The 22,361-nt window shown below is 53.4% G+C and overlaps 10 protein-coding genes across 10 annotated transcripts; 6 read left to right on the top strand and 4 right to left on the bottom strand.

Moving 5' to 3' along the window:
• Positions 1-732: 732 nt before the first annotated feature.
• J4E79_008512 (uncharacterized protein) lies at positions 733-2,249 on the top strand (the record flags this gene model as incomplete). The annotated part of the gene is made up of 3 exons (XM_049357369.1): positions 733-1,319; positions 1,370-1,695; positions 1,756-2,249. 3 exons carry the CDS (start codon positions 733-735, stop codon positions 2,247-2,249), a joined length of 1,407 nt encoding a protein of 468 aa, XP_049208267.1.
• Positions 2,250-2,959: 710 nt separating this feature from the next.
• On the top strand, positions 2,960-4,263 carry J4E79_008513 (uncharacterized protein; the record flags this gene model as incomplete). Its single annotated transcript, XM_049357370.1, has 4 exons — positions 2,960-3,042; positions 3,161-3,208; positions 3,292-3,732; positions 3,807-4,263. 4 exons carry the CDS (start codon positions 2,960-2,962, stop codon positions 4,261-4,263), a joined length of 1,029 nt encoding a protein of 342 aa, XP_049208268.1.
• Positions 4,264-4,322: 59 nt separating this feature from the next.
• On the bottom strand, positions 4,323-7,444 carry J4E79_008514 (uncharacterized protein; the record flags this gene model as incomplete). Its single annotated transcript, XM_049357371.1, has 6 exons — positions 4,323-4,891; positions 4,975-5,082; positions 5,137-6,581; positions 6,637-6,764; positions 6,824-7,127; positions 7,182-7,444. The coding sequence occupies 6 exons, from the start codon at positions 7,442-7,444 to the stop codon at positions 4,323-4,325; spliced, it is 2,817 nt and encodes a 938-aa protein (XP_049208269.1).
• A 469-nt stretch (positions 7,445-7,913) lies between these two features.
• J4E79_008515 (uncharacterized protein) lies at positions 7,914-8,553 on the top strand (the record flags this gene model as incomplete). Its single annotated transcript, XM_049357372.1, has 2 exons — positions 7,914-8,243; positions 8,401-8,553. The coding sequence occupies 2 exons, from the start codon at positions 7,914-7,916 to the stop codon at positions 8,551-8,553; spliced, it is 483 nt and encodes a 160-aa protein (XP_049208270.1).
• Positions 8,554-8,576: 23 nt separating this feature from the next.
• Positions 8,577-11,693, bottom strand: J4E79_008516 (uncharacterized protein; the record flags this gene model as incomplete). The annotated part of the gene is made up of 2 exons (XM_049357373.1): positions 8,577-8,721; positions 8,776-11,693. The coding sequence occupies 2 exons, from the start codon at positions 11,691-11,693 to the stop codon at positions 8,577-8,579; spliced, it is 3,063 nt and encodes a 1,020-aa protein (XP_049208271.1).
• Positions 11,694-12,386: 693 nt separating this feature from the next.
• J4E79_008517 (uncharacterized protein) lies at positions 12,387-14,375 on the top strand (the record flags this gene model as incomplete). Its single annotated transcript, XM_049357374.1, has 4 exons — positions 12,387-12,462; positions 12,513-12,572; positions 12,620-13,115; positions 13,163-14,375. 4 exons carry the CDS (start codon positions 12,387-12,389, stop codon positions 14,373-14,375), a joined length of 1,845 nt encoding a protein of 614 aa, XP_049208272.1.
• A 655-nt stretch (positions 14,376-15,030) lies between these two features.
• J4E79_008518 (uncharacterized protein) lies at positions 15,031-16,087 on the top strand (the record flags this gene model as incomplete). Its single annotated transcript, XM_049357375.1, has 3 exons — positions 15,031-15,159; positions 15,237-15,419; positions 15,476-16,087. The coding sequence occupies 3 exons, from the start codon at positions 15,031-15,033 to the stop codon at positions 16,085-16,087; spliced, it is 924 nt and encodes a 307-aa protein (XP_049208273.1).
• A 585-nt stretch (positions 16,088-16,672) lies between these two features.
• J4E79_008519 (uncharacterized protein) lies at positions 16,673-17,234 on the bottom strand (the record flags this gene model as incomplete). The annotated part of the gene is made up of 2 exons (XM_049357376.1): positions 16,673-17,020; positions 17,073-17,234. 2 exons carry the CDS (start codon positions 17,232-17,234, stop codon positions 16,673-16,675), a joined length of 510 nt encoding a protein of 169 aa, XP_049208274.1.
• Positions 17,235-18,425: 1,191 nt separating this feature from the next.
• J4E79_008520 (uncharacterized protein) lies at positions 18,426-20,135 on the top strand (the record flags this gene model as incomplete). Its single annotated transcript, XM_049357377.1, has 4 exons — positions 18,426-18,534; positions 18,591-18,970; positions 19,027-19,154; positions 19,202-20,135. The coding sequence occupies 4 exons, from the start codon at positions 18,426-18,428 to the stop codon at positions 20,133-20,135; spliced, it is 1,551 nt and encodes a 516-aa protein (XP_049208275.1).
• A 270-nt stretch (positions 20,136-20,405) lies between these two features.
• Positions 20,406-22,305, bottom strand: J4E79_008521 (uncharacterized protein; the record flags this gene model as incomplete). The annotated part of the gene is made up of 2 exons (XM_049357378.1): positions 20,406-21,752; positions 22,045-22,305. 2 exons carry the CDS (start codon positions 22,303-22,305, stop codon positions 20,406-20,408), a joined length of 1,608 nt encoding a protein of 535 aa, XP_049208276.1.
• Positions 22,306-22,361: the final 56 nt, after the last annotated feature.

Below are 22,361 nucleotides of genomic sequence, written 5' to 3' on the forward strand. Positions count from 1 at the left end.
AGTGGCTCGCGAATGGTGTTGTGGGATCGGAAACGCGCGACCCGCGATGTGTTGCCGGGTCGGGATGTTCCGAGCACGCTAATATCGTTACGTCATGCGCTTCCCCGACCTCCTTTCACTCCCATCAGGCGCAGCGTGAAGTTGCGTGTTCACACGAACCATCCAACGACACGCTGGCAATACGCTTAGAGAAGTCTAACTACCGAAAAAACCCCTCTCAACCAGCTTGCACTACGGAGAGACCATCGACATAGCCAAATGGTGGACGTGGAGCTTCTTTCTCAAAGGGCGACAATTGACAACGCACTTTGGACTATGGCAGTATACGAATCGTTACGAGATGCCTGTTCACGATGGTCTTCGCGTCGACCGTGACGGTTTGATTAACCGGGCAGCGATGGTCCTTTACCAGTGATCCATCGGCCTTCCATCCCATATCTTTCCTTCTCAACCACCCAACGTTGCGACTTCTCTTACTATTGGAACATCGGTTACAACTTTCTTCTACCAACCGAGGTAAACGTGCGTTTGCGCACTCGCCGAGACCGACATTGCTTCATTGCCCGTTTGTTATTAACTTATACATGCTCTACCGTTACCGTAGCCTAGAAAGGTTCTTGACTTTACTGCGGGGTTCGGGAACACGCTATGGGGCGTATAAGAGAACCTTCTAACCGTACATCTGGCACTGCATCATATACTAACCACCGCTAGCATTAACTAACAGCTAAAATGGCCCCTTCAACCCGACTACGAGCTAGGCCGGACCGCCGTGTCAACTATGCTGAGCCCTCTGGCCCGATAGGTACCCGCAATAACCCTGTTCGTATCGAAGAAACCCCAGAGCCCGAAGCCGGCTCCCGAACCTCGCCTGCTCCTACCACATCCGGCAGAAAGCGCGGTCGTAAGCTTCCTGTTCGCAAGAAAACTAGAGCTATCTCACCTGAAGCACCAGAGGCCTCTCTTGAGAAGGACTCCAAAGCTGTCGCTCGTGTCAAGGCTGGTGCTGTTGTTAAACCAAAAGCAGAGCCGAAGACACGCAAGAAGCTTCCAATACCGAAGGAGAAAGAGCGACCGAAGAAGCAAGAGTGCTCAATCTGCGCAACAACCAAGGACACGTCTAGATCTTTCAAGGTCCCCAACGATGCTTGCGAACATCTTCAGACTATTTGCAACTTATGTGTCGCAAAGATGCTCAAGACAAAGGTCGCCGACCGTCAACTCAAGGATGCAGAGTTGAGTTGTCCGGTCGGAAAATGCGACTACTTGTTAGACTATGCAGCTCTTCGGGCCATAGTAAGTAAGGCAGCCTTCGAAGAGTAAGTCATTCACCAACAACACCATTGATCAATATGCTAACCCATTCCAGCTACGATAAAGCCGTCACAAAGCACGCTTTATCTAGTGGCGAGTCATACATCGCCTGTCTTTCTGCCAAGTGCGGCCGATACTTCTCCATCGAAGACTGCAAGAACACCAAGCACAGCAAGCAGCGGGTTGCCTGCCCCTACTGTGAACACGAGATTTGCTTGAAGTGCAATCGCCCATGGACGTCGCACGGGAAAGGTGGGTGTGACCAGGCGAAAAAGGCAGAGGACGATTTGTCTAAGAGGGCTGTCAAGACCATGGGAGCCAAGCCATGCCCAAAGTGCGGTATGAACATCCAGAAGCACGGTGGATGCGATCACATGACATGTAAGTCTCGAATAAGGTCAAACATCAGCCGTGATATCCGATACTAACGTACATTTTCAGGTGAGCAGTGCGGCCACAACTTCTGTTGGGTGTGTCTCGTTGAGTACACCAAGGACATTCGGCACCTCGACGACTGCCCGCATGCGCGAGTTCACGTTGCTGTCGATCCTGGCAATTGGCTTCCTGAAGACTTGACTCTTGCGCAGATCAACCGCCTTATCGCTGAAGCAGATGCTCGTCTCGATGCACCGGTGGAAGCTCCCGCACACGCTCCTGTAAACGTTCCTCATGTAGCGCCGGCACCACAAGCCCCAGCACCAGCACCACCGCCACTAGCCGTCGCTTTCGGCGGGATGCTCAACCCTTTTAATTGGAGGGGCGGTGGAGGCGGAGGCGGCGCAAATGCAGGTGCGGCGGGTGCTAATCATCACCCACTGGATGACGAGGAGGCTGAGGAGGACGAAGTAATGGAAGACGTACATGAACGACCTGCCCGGAGCCATAAACGACCTGCTCGGGGCCATGAACGCAGACGACGGGACGATGAGTTTTGATCAGCTAGCGAAGCGGAGCAGAGACGGTCAGAGTCAAACCTACGTGCGGTTGAGCAGTACTAGCTCATCACGAAGCTATGACGATGCGGTGTCACGTGTAGAAAGCGCGCCCATTGTGTTTACCCGTGTACATGTAGCTAGCCATAAGATTTGAATGTATAATTTGGCAAGATCGTCGTCATACTCCTAAATGTCCGAGCTGCCCTGTTCCTTATTATCATTTTACACATTATGGCTTGAGTAATATTCGTACTGCTGTCCTCCGTCATAGATTTTGGGATGTCATCGTTGCGGATTTTTGATGTCATCGTTACGTTGGTGGTAGGATGTTATACATCGAGAAGCCGCAAGGCTAGGACCACAGGCAGGCACTGTATTCTCGCATACCATAGTGTGAAGGAGCCTGTCTGTTATGTATCTTGCCTCGAACAACCGAGAACTACCCTGAAGCATACATCGTCGTCATCGTGTCCCGAGCAACGTAGAGTACAACATCGCCTCCAGAGTAAACTTTGAGCGTTACTTCCTCTTAGTTGTATTGCACCTTCTCACAGACCAAACCACAGGCAGGCACGAAACCGAAACAACAACAACAACAACCGTGCGGCATGTCCGCTGGCAGTCGCGAACCACACCACCCAACATGACTTACTCGCAAGCACGCTCTCATATTCCTCCTCTCTACAACCCGCTCCGCAAAGTACGCCATCATGAGCGATGCAAACTCGGACGACTGGGTCGATTCATCAGAGGGCTCAGACGACGACGACGACGACGAAGACGGCGAGGCGAGGTAAGTGACCTTGAAATCCTTCATGCAGTCTGCAAGACCCAACATTGGGTTTTCTGTCTGCTTATATGCCGCTAATGTATCCGCCTCGCAGCGACGGAGATCATGAGACCAGCACCAGTGAGCAACAGTTCCCGCGCAGGAGCGTGGACGAAGTGGAGAGCGCTGCGTAAGTATCTGGCCATCCCCAGCACTCTTCCAACCATTTCACTCACCTATTGGCTCAACATGACGGCTAACCTATATCTACAGCGCCAACACGCGCCGCCGTACGTCATCCATCTCATCCGGGCTCGCCGCCATGACACCCGCCGAACTCACATCCACTCAACCACGCCAACCCACTCCTCCGCCCCCAAGACGCAGCTCCACGCTCCCGGATCAAATCGAGCACGACCCCAGCCATGATAGGGCGCGATCTCCAAAATCCTCACTGCCAGACTACCACGACCCGGACTCACCTACCCAGAAACGAGGCCACGGTATACCTCGCAACCCTGTGGCGGATACATGGCGTGAGGACGCGTACTTGAAGAAGGAGCCCAGTGAACGGAAGATCTCCAGCGCAGAGGCCGGGAAAATGCAAGATAGGTGGCGATGCGAGTACTGCGGCCGACTGAATGAGAGGGGAGCCGAAACAACAAGGCCCGATCCAGACGATCCACGTGTGGGTACTGCTGGTCCATCTACCGCGTACGTATACCTTTTACACGTCGGAAAGCAGCCAAGAGATGGTCTGGAGACTACAATGCTAATACCAGCGTCAGACCAACCGGCCCAGTTCGTATTCCCGCATACGAACCCTCAGGTGTGTCGGAAACGAAATGCGCATACTGTGGCGAGAAGCTTAAATTGGACTTATCCCAATACGATCCACGTGAATTTTCGGAGTTTGGAGTCAACTTCAACCTTATGTATTTCAAGGACAAGGCGGATTACGTAGAACAGGCGAGGAAAGCTTGGCAGAGAGCGCGTCACAGGGTGGGCATTAGGTGGAGCGAGGATGACAGGAGACACAGATCAGAATCAAGGAAAGCAAAAGAGAAGCGAAGGGAGGAAGAGGAAGTGCAGAGTCCGCTTGGATGGACGGTGAGGCCGGGAAGTGAGGAGAGAGCGGAGCCTAGAGAAGACGAGGGTGAAGATAACGAGGGTGAAGATAACGATGCGGAGGAGAACGATGATGAGTGGGAAGATGACAATGAGCCAGGAGGCCCTCAAGAGTAAGCCGTTGCGTTGATATACGCGCCCGATCATAGCTAGGTATAGATAACTGAACAATGCTACTACCAACTTCCCAACCACCAAACCAGACCCCCAAGCCCCAGCGTGACACCACCATGCCACGCGATACCCCAAGCCATCGCGAACAAGAAGTTGGGACTAAACACCGTCCAAATGAAAAGATGCTGTCTCAACACCGTACAAGCCAGCATAACAGCGCCCAGCATACCACCCGTCCAAAACGTCAACAAAGCAACATGCCCCACCCACTCCTTCCCCTCCTTCCTCGTCTCCCGTCCCTTCTCCTCCTTCCGCGCCAGCTCATTCAACCACTCCCTTTCCTTCGCCACCCAATCCGCAACATGCAGCTCGCTAGTATCAATATAGCGTTGCGTGCGACCGTGCGAACCCAGCAGAAGTATTCCCGCCAAAGACCAATACACGGGTCCCGCCCAGTTCGACAGGAACACCAGTACACCGACGGCGAGGACGTTGTAACCCGAGATGCCGTTGTACGAGTTTGACAGGTCGATGGAGGAGATTGAGTTGCTGTTTCCGAGGGCGAAGAAGGAGGTTTGGGTTGTGAGGAGGGTTGTTAGGGTTACGGCTGTGGGGGTGAGGTCGAGGAGGGCTGTGTGGGGTTGGGGGTTAGCGCGTGATGTTTCAGCTAGACGGGGTTGTTGGGTGACGGGGGGACGAGATGGGGTGGCTTACTGAGGAAGAAGTATTGGAGTCGGAAGAGGAAGTAGAGGGGTATGTTTTGTGCTTTTGTCTGCGTGAGCAGGAAGAGCGTTGTTAGGTCGAAGAAGGCGACGGCGAGTTCTGGGGTGCTGTTAGTAAGTCTGTTCGACTTCATGTAGGAGGGGTGTGACGTACCGCCGTTGCCTTGCTTTCCTCGTCTTTTTCTCCGCTGCGATCGTGTCCATTCTGCGAACGTGATCCAGACTCCGCTTAGAAGTAAACCTCCGAATACCATGCGTGCTAGGCCGACGAGCTCCAGCGTCTCGACCATCTCTACCAAGCCTGCGCTAAGGCCGTAGGTCATCTCGGGTGCATCTTTGACGGTAAAGGCGAGTTTGAAGATCAACGCAGTGCCGCAAAGCGGTAGTACAGCAATAGTTCCAAACATGCGATTCTGATCCGTGGACTCAATCTCCACACTGTGCATCTTCTGTTCGCCATCGAAGGTCGCAATAGAACGCGCAACATGTCTGGCTATACGGATGGTGACATCCATGTACGTAGCACCGATGAGAATCCAGAGGATGACGGACGAGTTACCGTGGAAGAGGCCGCTATTGACGATGTCGTCGGCGCCAGCGTACTTCTGCCCAGTCTGGTTCCATCGTCTGACAATCCTGTGTATGGCCAGTGCCATGATGGCAGGGTGAAAGATCCAGTTATTGTACCATTCCTTCCGCATGTTGTTAAAGAAGAGGCATAGGAACCAGCCGGACGTGGCCCAGTACCAGAAGTTGTGCTCTTCTTCTACGTATGAGGATGCGAACATGAGGACAGCGTACAGTACGAGGGCGAAGCTATAGTAGATGCCAGCTGGCGTGGCAGGTCGGAAAGTAGGGAGTGTGGAATAGGTCAGCGCGCAGATGAGGAAAGCTAGAACGGTTCCGAGGAAGAGGCGAGTGACGTTGTAGTTTGAGGCTGTGCTGGACATCATCTCCTGGGCTTCGTGCATGAATTCGTAGACGTTTTCTCGGAAGTCGGCACCACCGCTGATCGCACCGACAGCTGCCTGCCAGAGACACGCTAGCAACTGGCCGTCAGATAGGTGCGAGCGGCTTGCCCCGGATTTGAAGCATGTAAACCCCAGGTCATCCTCCGTCAATGGCTGCTCATCGAACCGTAGGCTGGTGTACTTGGCTTCGACAATCTTCTTCATTTGCTTAGCATTGCGGTAGAGAAGTTGCATGCGATCCGACGGATTATCCCAGAATCCTAGAAACTCCTTCAAGAAGACACCGAGATTGTTCTGTGGGACAGGAAATCCAAGCAGACCTGCAAGTGTTGGGGCAATGTCGCTCTGTTCAACCAAGCGGTAGTACTCGAACTCTCCTTCGTTCTTCGGTTTGATGGGACTCCGCTTGTCAGCCGCTTCAGTGACTTTGCTGAGCTTCGGGCTCATGAAGACGAGTGCGGGAGAGGTTTCGCCTGGCGATGAGCCACCGTGGTTGCCGCCATCGTTCATGCCGTGATCGCCGCAGAGCACGAGGAGTGTGTTGGAGAGGTGGTCTTCGTTCTCGATAGCTGCGTAGATGTCGCGAACGATGCCATCCATCTCGACCTGCTTAGGGACCATATTGGGACTGTAGATAGATTAGCATTGTGCCGCTACTTAAGTAAAGTTCCAAAGTAATGCACCTTTTAGGACCAGCCTTATGCCCAATATGATCCAAGCCCAGATAATGCATTATCATAGCATTCCAGTCACTGTTCAGCAACTCATTAGGAACATGCCTCGTCACATTATTGTCAACCTCCGTGAAATCCTGCACTTGAGAATCAACAATCTATTACTCCTACATACAGCGGAGAGCGTATGACTGACCGATACAAAAAAGCTGCTTGTGCCATCGGCGCGCTCAAACACGTTGGGGAAGAGCTTCAGCCAGGTGTCATCGCCGTACATGATCAGCTTTCCTTTCCCATTATCATAGTCCTTCGCCTTGATCTGCGCGAGCCAGGTGTCTTGCGTCGCGAGTGTGGACGTCGTGTCTGATTCGGCGAAGTTTAGGATTACGTCTACGAAGGAGGGTATGGAGCCTGTCGTTATGGCTTTGACGCGGGGCATGGTGATCGTGGGAGAGGTAGCGTGAGCTGTGAACGGAAGCGCGGTTCCGTCTCGTATCAGACTAGGTAATGGTCAGTTCAATTGCGCGTGTGCAGTTATTGAAGGAGTGCCATACCTCTGCACGAAAGTCATGCCGCTTTCCTCTCCGTACGCGAAGTCGCTCCTCAGCGCATCAACAACCATGAAGATAAGCTTGTCGAACGGTGCCTCTGGCGGCTTCTGCCAATCCTCTCCCATCTTATCAGACCATGCAAGCTCTTCATACTCCGCTAGTCCGGGCATAAAAGGTTTGTACGGGAAGAAGCCTGTCGCGAAGACCAGTATCGCGACCGGGATGAGGAGGTTGGCAACCGTGAGAAGAACCGTTCGAAGCGCCATGATGACCTGTCAATGTGCGTATTAGTCGATTGAAAGTTCAGCACGCGCTCATAGCATGACGAGCAAGTCCAATGCCAGATGGGAAATTTGACGCGTCCAACATGGTGTCGCAAGACGCGACGTTACGTTTGAGGCTCTCAGAACTCAGGGTCCGAGCTCTAACCCCAAAGGCCTTAGTGGGGAACGCCATGGAGCCAATGACATCACTACCTCGGATGTGAGCTTCCTTATTGTCAGCATTTGCTCCGAGCAAGCATTCATGTCTCCAACGCCATTGGGACTCACTGGCTTAGCAAGGACGAGTTTACCTGTGTGTATCCCGATTCGACACACCTTTCTCCCGATCCGTTGCATCCGCTCAGCCACGCGTTTCCCGAGATCCGACCGAACTTTCGAAAAGCAGCTCTCCGCGTACCTCCAGCAGCAACACCTTCCGCACACTCCGAGCTCATCATCTCCGGCTTCCACCATGTCCTTCTTACTTCCTGGTCTTCGTAGGGGTTTGATGCTCAGCACGCCACTCATCTTATCGACGCCTTTACTGGCGTATCAGTTCCGAAATGCGCAGCGCATACGATGCGATGGTCCGGATCCAATCACCAAGATCAAAAATGACCTCACAAACAACTACACAAATGAAGCGAGAACACCAGTCATCACTCAATCAGGTGCCATGAACCCGCAGGCGGTTCGTCAAATCAGCATGGGAAGCATTCTGGGTGTGATTGGAGGACTGGGAATCAGCGTGTTCAGCAAGCCATTGGCTGTACTGATTGGGCTGGGGATCTTTGCTTTGCAGGTAAGCCGACAGATTTGTTTGTGAAGTTTCCATTGGAATCTAGGATACATGGATGGGTACGTCGCATGCATTTTGGGATATCTATGTGGTATATGCAAGACACGCTACCGATCATTATGCTTGTGATCTCGAAGAGGATGAAACTGACAGAAGATAGTTCATCGAGTCGCGAGGTATCCACGTCATTCCGTACTCATTCCTGGAGCGCCGGGTAAAGTCGATGAATGTCCGGTCACTAGTACGCGACAACGTTGCCTTCAAGTTGTCTTTCGGCCTAACGTTCGCAATGGCCGCATTTGCCGAGTTTTAAGTTGCTGGATGACGTGTATTCTTTCAGTAGGCATTGGGCTGTGGGAATCCATGGGCGAATCGATGTGCCGGATTCATTGTCTGGGGCTGTAGTTGCATTTGCAGTTGCTTGCACGTCTGCCAGAAAGCTTTCACGCTGTCTTTGAAGGCCGCGCCATTTCTTGCGTTTCTGTGTGTATGTCAGTACCAAAAAACAGAAATCCAAATCACGAGCCAAACTTACCTGGTCATGCTCTCGATGAGCTTGCGCACCATATCCTGAACACCCTGATCCTGCTGAAACCGCTGCAAAAGCGGCTGCTCTGCTAGCGCATTTGTGATGTATGCCCTGGAGTTCTTGTCGGCTCGGATTAGAGCTCGCAGAGGTGCGATAATGTGCTCTAAACTCGTAAAGTCCACCTCTCCGCATACGTTGGCCATAAGTGCAAGCGTCACTGTCGGACCGAAGTGCGCCACGATCTCCTGAGTTGTAGCCTGATGAGGGCTATTCGTATTGCCTGCAAGCTCGAAAATGTCTTTCCACAGCTTAGCAGCCGCGCGTTTTGGTAGGACTTCAGGCGACTTGATAGACTCGACCGTGAAGCCAAACATGCCCGATAGATTCTCAGGTGATTCTTGAGTCATGATACGCGGATCAGTGTTGATAAAGTTCTGGACCAGTTCTATACAGCCGACAGCAATTTCCGGGTCGTTGCGTGGATGCTGCAGTGCCCGCATGATGCTAAGGTCGTGTTGGAGTAATCGCTGGGCCTGAGCTTGGAAGCCTTCCGGTTGATGATGCTTATGCGATGAGATCCAGCAGCATGCTGTCTCCAAGACAAATGGCAGTCTCGGTGTCTGCACAGTGGTCTTCGTAATGAAGTCGATCGCTGCAGAATGAGGTAGTACGAATGGACCCGACACGGTTTCCTTAAAACCTGTGCGGAGAACACAGCACGCCGCTTCGATGATCTCGTCATTTCCAGGAAACACCTGGGTCATATAATTGACAAGATTTATGACCTGGTTCTGGATCTCTTTGCCTGGGCCTTGCAACCAGAACACTGAAGGCTCCTTGTCGGATTCCAGGTCCACTACTTCTTCGTCCGATGCTTGCATTGCCTTTCCAACGCTTGCAAGACACTTCAAAGTAGTCAGGGCTAGCACTTGGCCTTCTTCTGCATCGCCCCCCTCTTTGGTGATGTTGATTGACTGCATGGCATCGCGTGTGATGTATTGGAAGAGCTGCCGTACACCCTCGAACTGCTTCTCTTCTGTATCTTGAGCTTGTACTATAGCGGCGATTCCCTTCAAGACCATACTCTTGGTGAACTCCTCAGCGGTGGCATACGTTAGGAACTGTTCGTACATTTGGAAGAATGAAGGCAGCTCCCCTATCAAGGACTTCCGGCACTCGGAGCAAAGTGATGCAAAAGACTTGGCAGCGCCGTGAGCGATAGCTGGCTGAGCAAGAGCTGTGAGCAGAAACGGAAGAACTTGAGGGAGGAACTGCGGGTTTCGAAGGAAGAAGTGGTTCAAGGCGGCGACGAGTTCCACAGCGGTCCTTCGGGTGATCGCCGGTACGCCAGGAGTGCTGGAAATGGTTGCAAACAATGGTTGTTCAAACAGCCGGGTTAGACGATTGTCGGAATTTTGAGTTAGAGCGTCGGCGATGGCGATCAGACCAAACAGTCCAGTCTCGAGCTCTAACCAGTCACCCGCACCTAGTCCGCGTAAAGCGAAATCGACAAACTGGTCAGTGAGCACGTCACGTAACGGGTCGTATGCCTCCATGATGATATCTCGGACGTCAATGCGGAAGACCTTGAACGTCTTCCTTGCGTCCGAATCCCATGATTCAGTGACGTCAGCAGATGGATAGATGATCTTCTCTACGAGCTCGGAAACTGCTTGGAGGACATTGGTCTTTGCAGTATTCATCCAGTCGGGCACTTGCTCTCCAGCGGCATACAAGAAAGTTTCTTCGGCGATAGCACTGACATAATTGCTCCAGAAGTCGAGCACCACAGGTGCGATCTCGTCTTCAGCGCCTACCGGGTCTGGGTATTTGAGAAGATTATGCAAAAAGGACATGACCTGCTGATGATGTGTGCTTTCTGGCTGCGTGTATATAACCTTGGTGTCAAGCAGAATCTGTCCGTAGGCGACAATGATCCGGGCGAGCGAAACGGTTTCGGCATCAGAGTTATTGAGTATCTCCATGCCCCATGGACCTGAGATTGCCGACCAGAGCATTTCTTGATGCTTTGCTTCGAAGAAAGTAGGGTAGTTCTCAAGGATCTCAGCTACTAGTTCCATGGCATCTTCAACATGATATTCCAGACACGTCAGTGCGAGCTCATTCACTGACCGGAGATGTTGGAGCTTCTCGAGGTCGTCTTTGAACTCTGATTGGGCGTAGAAGATCCATCCGGTAAAGCACTTGAGAGCGGCGATGCAAATCTTCTCGCCTTGCTGCACTGATTGTGCGTAGTTGGGGTCGTCGATGGAGATTGACAGCCATTTAATGCCACGACCGAATGAAACGTGGAGAAGAATCTCAACGCTCTCTACGTTTGCTACCATCCGCTCTTGTGACTTCCGGTCTGGGGTGTTAGAGGGCTTCTTGGCTTCATCTGCTAAGCTCATGGCAAAGTCAAGCATAACTAGAAGTTGCTCATCGGAGAATTGCGGAAGGAGATCCCATGTTGAAGGATGTTCTTTCAAAGCCTCGTCTAGGACTGGACGCTGGGCGGCAAACGATGCGGCAAGACTCCTGATGCAGTGGGTCCATACGGAAATGGGCTTTGAGAAGTACTGTGCCAAGGTCGAGCTGACTTTCCGGGTGGCGATGGATGAGCTAGGGCGCGAGACAAGATGATGAATAAGTGTTGAAAGCAGTTGCTCGGATTCCTCTTCGCTTAGTTCAGCCGAGTCGGCGTTGAGCTTGACGGTGAGAGTCAGGGCACCGAAGAAGCGAACCTGCTCGTTGTCGCTCTTCAAGAGGGCATCTGCAATTTCCCAGCCTTGGGGAGAGCGTTGAAGAACGCGAAGGGTGGCCTCGGTTTCGGCGATCTTCTTTGCTTGGCCGGGTTCGTAGATGGACTTTACTAGGCGTTCAATCTCCTCATAAGGCACAGGAAAGGCCCCGTTGCTCGCCATGCTGAGCTGTCTCAAGAGGCTTTGCACTGCGGACTGCTGTCAGTTTTGCTGCCAGATGTCAGGGTTCCAGGAACCAGGTCAGACGTTACCGAAAGCAGGAAGGTGCGACGTGAGATGTGGAAGGCGCGAAAAGAGGGTACACAAAATCGAGTGCGATGATGACTGCGATTGGCCCCCTAGACGATAGACATAGCCCGTCGTATTTCGAGATTGTTAGGGATGGCGGTTCTAGGCCGTGCCGAAATATAAAGGTGCAGGGCCGGGGGTTGGTGAGGCTGCGCGAGGTTGCCTCTACCTGCGCGTATGGTGGGGCAAAATCGGAAGCAGACTACGGTGACGGAGGCTCATGTTAGTGACTGTCCAACGTCGAGGACCTAGTGTTGCAATAAATACAGATGCGCCTCCCTACGGTGCCTGGGGGTGAGGGCTCTTGCGCTTGGCAAGGCTTGATTGGAGCCCTGGCGATTGCGCTTAGTGCGGGACTGGCTGCGGCGTTGTCGCTGTGCTGTGGGCGGGCACGGCGGGGTGTTGTGCATGTCCCGATCGTAGGCGCGAGACCGTGGCATACCCTATATGCTCCTCCCGCGTTTTCTTGGGCGCTCCCACGCGACAGCTGCTGCATATGTAGCCGCAAGGACGCCATCTATCCGAGTCAGACCCTTTCACGCTTCTGCTGCCCTGCGTGCCATCGACATGTCCAAGGTAGACACGACCCAGCGGCTGGCGGACCTCCGCAAGCTCATGAAGGAGCGCAATGTCGACATCTACAGTAGGCGCGCCCGTGCAGACATGTGATGACATATAGCTGACGCATAGTAGTGGTCCCGTCTGAAGACAGCCACCAGAGCGAGTACATCGCCCCATGTGACGCGCGACGAGGTCAGACCCCCGCTACCTATCGCATCCCACCCATTGACACCACCCAGAGTACATCAGTGGCTTTACTGGCTCCGCTGGCTATGCAGTCATCACCCACGACAAGGCCGCCCTCTCCACCGACGGACGCTACTTCAACCAGGCCGAGAAGCAGCTGGACAGCAACTGGGAGCTGCTGAAGCAAGGCATACAGGATGTACCTACCATCCAGGAGTGGACCGCAGACCAGGCCGAGGGAGGCAAGGTCGTCGGTGTAGACCCCAGCGTCGTCACTGCAGCAGACGCCCGCAAGCTCGCCGACAAGATCAAGAAGAAGGGCGGCGAGTACGAGGCCATCGACGAGAACCTGATCGACCTAGTATGGGGAGACAAAAGGCCCGCCCGACCGAGCGAGAAAGTCATTGTGCAGCCTGAGAAGTACTCTGGAAAGAGCTTCGAAGACAAGATTGAAGACCTGCGCAAGGAACTTGAGAAGCGGAAGAGCCTGGGCTTCGTCGTCTCCATGCTCGACGAGGTCGCATGGCTATTCAACCTCCGCGGCAGCGAGTATGAGCATTCATCCCCGATCAGAGTACGTCACTGACAACATGCAGCATTCCATACAACCCCGTATTCTTCTCCTACGCTGTCGTCACGTCCACCGCAGCCACCCTATATGTCGACGAAAGCAAGCTCCCCGAAGATGTTAAGAAGCACTTGGGCGACAAGGTTACGATCCGACCATACGAGGCTATATTTGGAGATGTCACATCGCTGAGCAAGGAGCTGTTCGAGGCCATGGATAAGACCGAGATACAGAAGAAGTTCCTGACTTCCAACCGAGCATCGTGGGCCCTGAACAAGGCCCTTGGCGGGGACGACAAGGTCGAAGAAACCCGTAGTCCGGTCGGAGATGCAAAGGCAGTCAAGAACGAAGTCGAACTGGAGGGTATGCGCCAGTGCCACATCCGTGATGGGGCTGCGCTGAGCGAGTACTTCGCCTGGCTGGAGGACCAACTTATCAGTAAGAAGGCCACGCTTGATGAAGTCGACGGTGCCGACAAGCTCGAGGAGATTCGTAAGAAACACGACATGTTCATGGGTCTTTCTTTCGACACCATCTCATCGACGGGGCCGAACGCAGCTGTTATCCACTATAAGCCTGAAAAGGGTGAGTGCTCGGTCATCGACCCCAAAGCTATATACCTCTGCGATTCTGGAGCGCAATATCGAGATGGTACTACAGACACAACGAGGACCATGCATTTCACGGAGCCGACCGAGATGGAACGTACCGCATATACGCTTGTGCTCAAGGGCAACATGGCTCTCGAGCGCGTCAGGTTCCCCAAGGGTACCACAGGCTTCGCATTAGATAGTCTGGCTCGCCAGTTCCTATGGCAGGAAGGTCTCGACTACCGTCACGGCACTGGACACGGCGTGGGCTCTTTCCTCAATGTACACGAGGGTCCTATCGGAATTGGCACTAGGGTTCAATACTCTGAAGTCTCCTTGGCTGTAGGGAATGTGGTATCTGACGAGCCTGGATACTACGAAGATGGCAAGTTCGGTATCCGCATCGAGAACATGGTCATGGTCCGAGAAGTCGAGACGAAGCACAAGTTCGGTGACAAGCCATTCTTGGGATTCGAGCATGTTACGATGACTCCACACTGCAGGAACCTTGTCGACATGAGCTTGCTTACAGAAGACGAGAAGAGCTTCATCAACGAATACCACAAGGAGGTTTATGAGAAGACGAGCAAATTCTTCGAGAATGACTCTTTGACGTTGGAGTGGTTGAAGCGGGAAACAGCACCGTACTAGAGGCTTAGGGTGCCCGCATTCTGAACAGCGCTTTTATGCATCGCAAGGTAGTCTTCGGTATTGGCACGGCATTGGCATACTTACAGCGTTAGTAGTGTATACGGCGACATGCATGGAGCCTGGCGTTTCCACCGTCTATCAGGGTCCAGGGCCGGCTACTGCCCCACTCGGCCCGAAATCACATCAGATGACGGGACAGCTTGTACCATTCTCAGCGACAGCACTACATAACCAAATGAAACCATTCAAATCCTCTGACTAAGCCGACGGCAATTCACGGCCATGGATCGCACTTTCCCGACGGCTGATTGGCGCAGATGCATCGCGTGTGTCAAAGGGCGCATAGCGGGGTCTAGATGTCCCTACGCCGCCGCGGAACATGGCGGGGCAACCTCCGAGCTGCGAAGGCGGGATGGAGGGACCTTAGAAAGGCAAAAAAATATTGCGATTCCGCGGGTACATGTACAGGTAATACATCGCGGACGACTTTGACTCACGATCTTACCTTATTTTCCTCCCCTTAGACTTTAATACCTCATCGTCTGTGAAAGTACCTTGCTCTACTACACTACTAATTGACCCGATCTTACTTTACTTTTGCCTTACCTCCGACATCTACTCGATTACCTCCGATCAGATCTCACGATACTTCACAATGGCAACTGAACTACCCACCACAAACGGCCACGGCGCACAGGATGGTGAGAACAACTTTGCCGTCAAGGCCGGTCTGGCACGCATGTTGAAGGGCGGAGTCATTATGGACGTTGTTAACGCCGAGCAAGTAAGTTTCGCCGTCTCCAAGTCACTACACGGTGGTTTGGGCAACGCGACCAATTGCTAACCAATGTCTCCTCACAGGCACGGATAGCAGAAGAAGCCGGTGCATCAGCCGTCATGGCCCTGGAGCGCGTCCCCGCCGACATTCGATCCCAGGGTGGCGTAGCCCGCATGAGCGACCCCAAGATGATCAAGGAGATCATGGACACAGTAACCATCCCCGTCATGGCCAAGGCGCGAATTGGCCATTTCGTCGAATGCCAGGTACATCCAGCACTTCCCCCAAATCCACAAAACGCCTGCTAACACCAAGACCCCAGATCCTCGAAGCCCTAGGCGTAGACTACATTGACGAATCCGAAGTCCTGACCCCCGCCGACGCCATCCACCACGTCTCCAAGCACCCCTTCCGCATCCCCTTCGTGTGCGGCTGCCGCGGCCTCGGCGAAGCCCTCCGCCGCATCTCCGAAGGCGCCGCCATGATCCGAACAAAAGGCGAAGCCGGCACAGGCGACGTCATCGAAGCCGTGCGCCACATGCGCACTGTAAACAGCGAGATTGCGCGCGCAAAGAGCATGTCGGACGAGGAACTGTACTCGTACGCAAAGGAGCTCCAGGTCGACTATGCGCTGCTCAAGGAGACGGCGAAGCTGGGTCGTCTGCCTGTTGTCAACTTTGCGGCGGGCGGTGTTGCGACGCCCGCTGATGCCGCGTTGATGATGCAGTTGGGCTGTGATGGTGTTTTCGTTGGCTCCGGTATCTTCAAGTCTGGGGATGCGGCGAAGAGGGCTAAGGCTATTGTGCAGGCGGTTACGCATTACAAGGATCCCAAGGTGCTTATGGAGGTTAGCATGGATTTGGGTGAGGCTATGGTTGGTATCAACTGTGGTAGCATGGGCGAGGACGAGAAGCTCGCTAAGAGGGGGTGGTAGATATGCGACCTTGTAGCGAGAGACGCCTACTGAAGGTGTCTGCAGTTGATATTGGCGTTTTGGATATTTAGCTCGGGCATCGGTTATGAAAATGTATAGAAGAATAAGCTCAACTCGGAATGACCATCAGTTCAACATGAATCTTCTTCTACCTCAAATTGTATTCAATCGCGATGTATCGCGGTGACATAGAAGAGCCGAGCGAGTACTGACTGGTAGTTGCGACATGTACTTCCACAACTTGCAGATCACGTCATACGGAAAGCCGAGGTTACATGCGGAGTCACGACAGGTAAAAGATGGGGGAAAAGTGATTTAACGTTTTGATTGAGCTACCTGCAATAGGTCACAAACGGGCGTATCGAATGCAACGTACAGTAAGCCACCGTAATTCCATAACCTGCTGGTGCCCAATACAAGGACAGTCTCAGCATCATGCGCTTTGAAAAATACCACAACCATGAACTCCGCTGCGCCGGAGACGAAACCCTTCCACATATGCACCGGCCGGTCCGTATTTGTCCGCGGTCCGTTGACCAATGCGATACGGAGGTATAGAGGTCAAGCGTACCCAGGCGCGCGCATTTAGCGGTCCTCGGCCCACTCGTTCTCGCGGCGGATCTGCTCCTCCTCCTCGGGAGTGAAGTCGTTCTGGATGTTGAACGTCTTGCGGATCTCATCGGGAGACTTGCCCTTAATCATGTTCGCGACGGTCTTGCAGCCGACGTCGAGAAGAGCCTTGATGTCGAGGTAGTTGGCGGCGAGGATGATCTCGAAGAGCATCTCCTGGTCGACTTGCATGAACTTCTGATCCCACTCGTCGATGTCGGTGGACTTCTTGCGCGAGTCGGAGTCGTCGTCTTGGGTGGCGGGCGGGTCGTTCTTGTGGTGGCCGCACCACTCGATGACCTTCTTCATGACGGCCTCGTTGACCTGCGACATGTTAGTAGCTGTTCTTGGTGGAGGTAGGAAGGTGAGTACATACATTGGGAATGGGGATGGACTCTGAGGATTCACCACCGAGATCCTCGAGCAAGTTCTTGATGAGGATGGAGCGCTCGGCGACGGGGCGCTCGACGTCCATCTGGATGCCGTCGGAGGTGGTGATGTTGATCATCTTGACGCCTTCAGCGTTGGTGGTAGCCATTGCGATAGCTGTGTTGTAAGGTGTTGTAGGTGGTTGTAGAAGTGGGGTAAGCTGTGGATGGAATTAAGCGGCAAGGTTGAGCGACCGTTGCGTTGAGAGTTGATGGAGAATGTGTGTGGGAAGAGCGTCTGGGGCTCGGGTGGGCAGTGATTATATAGGCGCAGGCGTTTTGCTTCCACGTTTGCGCGCTGTGAGGGTGAGAGAGGCAACCACGGTCCAACTCCGCCTCGCTGTTTAAGCTCAGGCGCCAAGCTCGCTCGATGGGGCAAGGCGCAAGGCTGCAATCATCAAAGGGACGCTGTGGTGACGGGAGAACGCAGGTTGTATGTGCTTTGAACCAGCTTTGTTACACGGCTTCACTTTGCTGCTTGCAGATTCAAGAAAAACATTGTGAATTGCTGTTTCCTCGTTTGTGGGCCAGCAGCTTGTGCCGTGTTTGCGCTCACTTGAACTTTGGGCGAGCCCCCGCGAATGGCACGGAGGATGACTCCACGCCGCACACAGCCGGCAGAAGTTACCAGAATACGACGTGGATTCGACTCACGGAGGATGATGCCTGGGGCCAACACGACCCGTTCCAGATACCTGCCCTTAGAAGAGGTGTACGATGAGTCCCCGGCGACATCTGTCTGGGTAGGTAAGGGTGCAAGGATCAGCCAGAGTCGCCAGCGGGCCAAATGCGCGGTGACTCAAACGGCTACTTGATACGTTTCAGCATTGCTCACACCAGAATCGCAACATCAGATCTGCCGCATGAACTTCAACCCCATCTACACGTATCCTTGAAGGGGTACTTGGGTACCTGATCCACTGATGTTGCGCCACGTGACCTTTCTGCCTGCAACGGATCCGCATGCAAAGGCAGCCTAGACAGCCGTGGACAAGTCCGATGCACCATCGGTTGCTGCCACATCGCATCTGATCAGGCCGCATGATAGTCGGCCGATATATCAGCCATGCTTCTGCTCGCCATGTAGTTCGCAGATCGTCACAGTGCACGAGTCGCAAAGCATAACTCACCATTCGCTCTTGCAACCGGCCCCCCTATCCGCGTGCAACTGGTGATTGATTGACGTAGGCCACTAAAACATTTGTTGGCCTCACTTTGCGAAAACAAACACCACAGCGGACAGATATGCGCCTGCTCAGCCCCGCCAAACCCCCAAACGGCACATCTCGACTTTCGACATCATGTGGCGGCGTGTCTATTTCCTGCTGATCCTGGTGCGCATCTACTTTGCACTATCGCCGAGCTATCTGCACCCGGACGAGAACTTCCAGGGCCCCGAGGTCATTGCCGGTATGTCGCGACACTGTCTGAGTATGCGCCCGTGGCCACGACTGACTTGTATCCAGGGCGCGTCTTCTCCTACCCCGTCCACGAAACCTGGGAGTTCACCTCCGAGAACCCCATCCGCAGCACGTTTCCGCTATGGCTCGCATACGGCTGGCCCATGTACATCTTGCGCTGGCTATGGGAGGGCTTCGGATATGACGTCTCGCCGTCGGTCGTATACTGGGCGCTGCGCGTACTCATGTTGACGCTGAGTGTCGTGATGGAGGACTGGGCCATCCACGAGCTGGTCGCTTCGCCGCGCGCGCGTCGTGTTGCCGTCATGCTCGTCGCATCGTCGTATGTGACCTGGACGTTCCAGACGCATACCTTCTCCAACAGCATCGAGACGCTGCTGGTGCTCTGGAGCCTGGTCTTGATCCAGAGGATAACGGACGATAAGGTGAGTTGTTTCGGTCCGCTCGCCGATCTAGGATATGCGGCTAACGCAAGGTGCAGAAGCGCTCTGGCATCCTGGCCTCGTCCATCCTCGGCTTCATGGTCGTCGTAGGCATCTTTAATCGCATCACCTTTCCAGCATTCCTGCTTCTTCCTGCGACAACTTTGCTACCCCACTTCAAGCGCAAGTAAGTCAAACCCCTCTTGTCTTCTAGATCTTCGCTAACACCCACAGACCGTTCTCTTTGATCTTCCTTGCAACGTTCGCTCTCTTCACAGCTTTCCTTGCTATCTGCGTAGACACGGCGTTTTATACCCCCGGCGAATTCACCTTTTCCAAACTCATCAGCGGCGCCGTCATCACACCTTTCAATAATTTCCGCTACAACTCGGACTCCGCGAACCTTGCCCAGCATGGCATACACCCACGATACCAACATTTCCTCGTCAATCTCCCTCAACTCCTCGGTCCGGCGGCACCACTTCTGTTCTTTCTGCGCAGGGCGCATATCTCCATGATTCTCATTTCAGCCATATCTGGCGTCGCACTTCTCAGCATCTTCCCGCACCAAGAAGCACGATTCTTACTTCCCGCCGTACCATTAATACTCTCCTCGATACGCCTACCGACTCCGCGCATTCGAAAGAGCTGGATAGTTACTTGGGTAGTCTTCAACGTCGCCCTGGGTATCCTGATGGGCGTATACCACCAGGGCGGCATCGTCCCAGTTCAGATGAACATTGCCAAGACGAATGAGACAGTCTCCAATGCGTTCTGGTGGAAGACGTACAGCCCGCCAACGTGGCTGCTGAACGGCAAGAACGAGGAGCTGAAGACCGTCGATCTGATGGGCTGTCCAGCCGAACAGATGATCGAAAAGGTCAAGGAAGCACTACCCCCTTGTCGGACACGAAAACCACCCAAAGCCGACCGAGGCTCTGTGTACGTGGTAGCACCACGATCAGCACATGCTTTGATACCATATCAAAGCCCAAACAACTCAAAAGACGTCTCATTAGAGGAAGTCTGGAGCTACCGACAGCACTTGAACCTCGATGACATGGACTTTGCCGACGATGGCGTCTGGAATACCATCAGCCGTGTCGTCGGCGATCGGGGCTTGGTGGTCTGGCGAGCAACCCGGAATTGCTGGTCTACACCTGAGTGAGCTAGAGAGGTCGCATTTAAAAAGACATCTCGTTGGTCTGATATTTCGGAGTCGTGGCACAAGATGCAAAGAATATGGCAGCGCAAGCTGAATGTCGATTTGTTTCCTTCTTGACTTCTGCATATATACCCGTCACACTTCTTCCATAGCTCCTCCTAATGTTAATAAAGTAAAACGTCCAATCACCCAAGTGCTACATCCTCTGGCCGTGCTATGCGCAAAACATCGCAGTTCCTGATACATAGTGGTATACACGATCCTCCACCTTCCTCACAAAGCACCACCCAACACCCTAACAGCCCACATCGCCATCCTAACATCCATCCCAACCTTCCTCTCCGGCCTCTCAAACTCCTTCTCACCCACCTCCCTCGCATGTTCCCCCAACCACCTAACCTCCTCGCCCAACCTCTTCCTCAACCCCGGATCCTCCGTCGCAATAACGACATTAGCCTCAAGATCCAACTCATACGCCCTCTTCGTATAATTACTACTCCCAATAACCGTCAGACTGGGATCTTCCTTCTCGCCTCCTCCGCTGGCAGAAGGAAACGTAACCCACAACCCCTTGGCATGATACGTCCACCCGCCTTCCTGGCCCACCATACCCTTCTTCCACTCTTTGAGCACGATGCTCTCGCTGAGGCCTTCGTGTTTTACTTTGCGCAAGAAGGATTTGGCGAGGTGGGTGTATGCGGCTGGGAGGAGGCCGCTTACGCCTTTGGAGCCGTAGAAGCCGTTGGCGTGCGGGTGGGCGGTTAGCACTGTGCCGGAGGCGGGGCGGGTGGAGAGGAGGAGGCGCCGGAAGGAGGGCGTCATGTTGAAATAGCCGGCTGTGAAGGTCCAGGACGAGTTTTGTAAGGGGGGTGTGGTGAGGTGGGTTAGGATTTTTGTTAGGGCCGGGAGTTCGGTTGAGGAGGGGAGGAGGGGGACGAGGGAGAGGATGGGGTAGATTGTTGTTTTTGAGGTGGAGGTGGAGGGGGATGTGGTGGTTGGGGAGTTGGATGGTAGGAGGAGGTGGGCGAGATGTCTTTCTGCGCCCGCTTTGTAGTTTGAGGGTGATTCTAGTGGTGAGGGCGCGGCGTTGGTTGTTGGCCAGGTCATGGTGTAGCCTCCGCTTCCTTCTTGGGTGCTTGGCTGTATGTCGAAGCTTAACTTTGCGACACCGTCGTGTATCCTCTTGAAGTAGTCTGTCAGGTCTTTTGACTTGAATAGGTGGTACCGATCCTGTCGATTCGTGAAGTAATCTTCACTCAGGTTTGCTCCTGACATGATGATCTCATCATCAACGCCGTACAATTTCATGTGCTGCAGACCCCAGCCTTCGTTGATACGTTTTGGGATGTACTTCTTTCGCAGACCAGTTAGGTTGGGTGTATGGTACATACGCACTTCTACGCGGTCTGGACCGAATTCCGAGATGAGAGGTGTCATGAGAGAGGCAGTCGAAGGATTTGGTGTTTCCCTAGTTCCGCGAAGAGCGTCGGTGAGGAAAGAAATCTTAAGGTTGGGGTTCCGTTGAAGAGCATCTCGGATAGTTGAGATGAGTTCATGTTCGGTCTTGCCGATGTAGAGTGTCGATAGATAGACCCGGTATTGAGCTTTGGATATTTTGTCCTGACTCCGTTAGTACGAAGTTTCATCACCACGAGTAAGCTTGCTCACAGCACCTCCGTTCCTCTAGTCATTCATTGGGGATGGAATGTTGCCATGAAGTTCGCGAGTACGATAAAATGGCAGAAGGAAATAGGCATGGGAGAGTAGTGTGTTCCTTTGCAGAATGACAGATAGTAAAGAAGCACACTGATTGAAAGATGAGATGACGGTTGTCTTGTATGTGTTGAACGTTCCAATAGAGAAACAGAACAGAAGAGTGAATAGGAAATGATAACAACAAAGACCGACCTACCTTCAATGTTTGATAGAACTCAGCAGGCGTCTGAAGAATCTCAATCTGATCTGGCTGAATCTCAAATCGCGGCGCAATCTTATCCAAATCCGTCGTTATCGTGGCAAGCATAGACGCTTGGCTCTGAGGCACAGGTGAAGCCATCTCAGCACTCGAGGTCGAATATCTTCGCGTTGTCCTGAATGTCCGAGTGGGGATGCGGAAAGTTCTCCTCCCCGCGATCTTCGGTGCTTGGGCGCGTAACAAGCTTCTTATTATCATGTTGACCACTCGCTATGACGCCGGATGCTGGTATGTGCTTCGACTCCTGAAGTTTT

The sequence above is a fragment of the Alternaria viburni genome (genome assembly GCF_023758015.1).
Source record: "Alternaria viburni strain BMP 2772 chromosome Unknown scaffold_20, whole genome shotgun sequence".
NCBI classification, from domain to species: Eukaryota; Fungi; Ascomycota; class Dothideomycetes; order Pleosporales; family Pleosporaceae; genus Alternaria; species Alternaria viburni.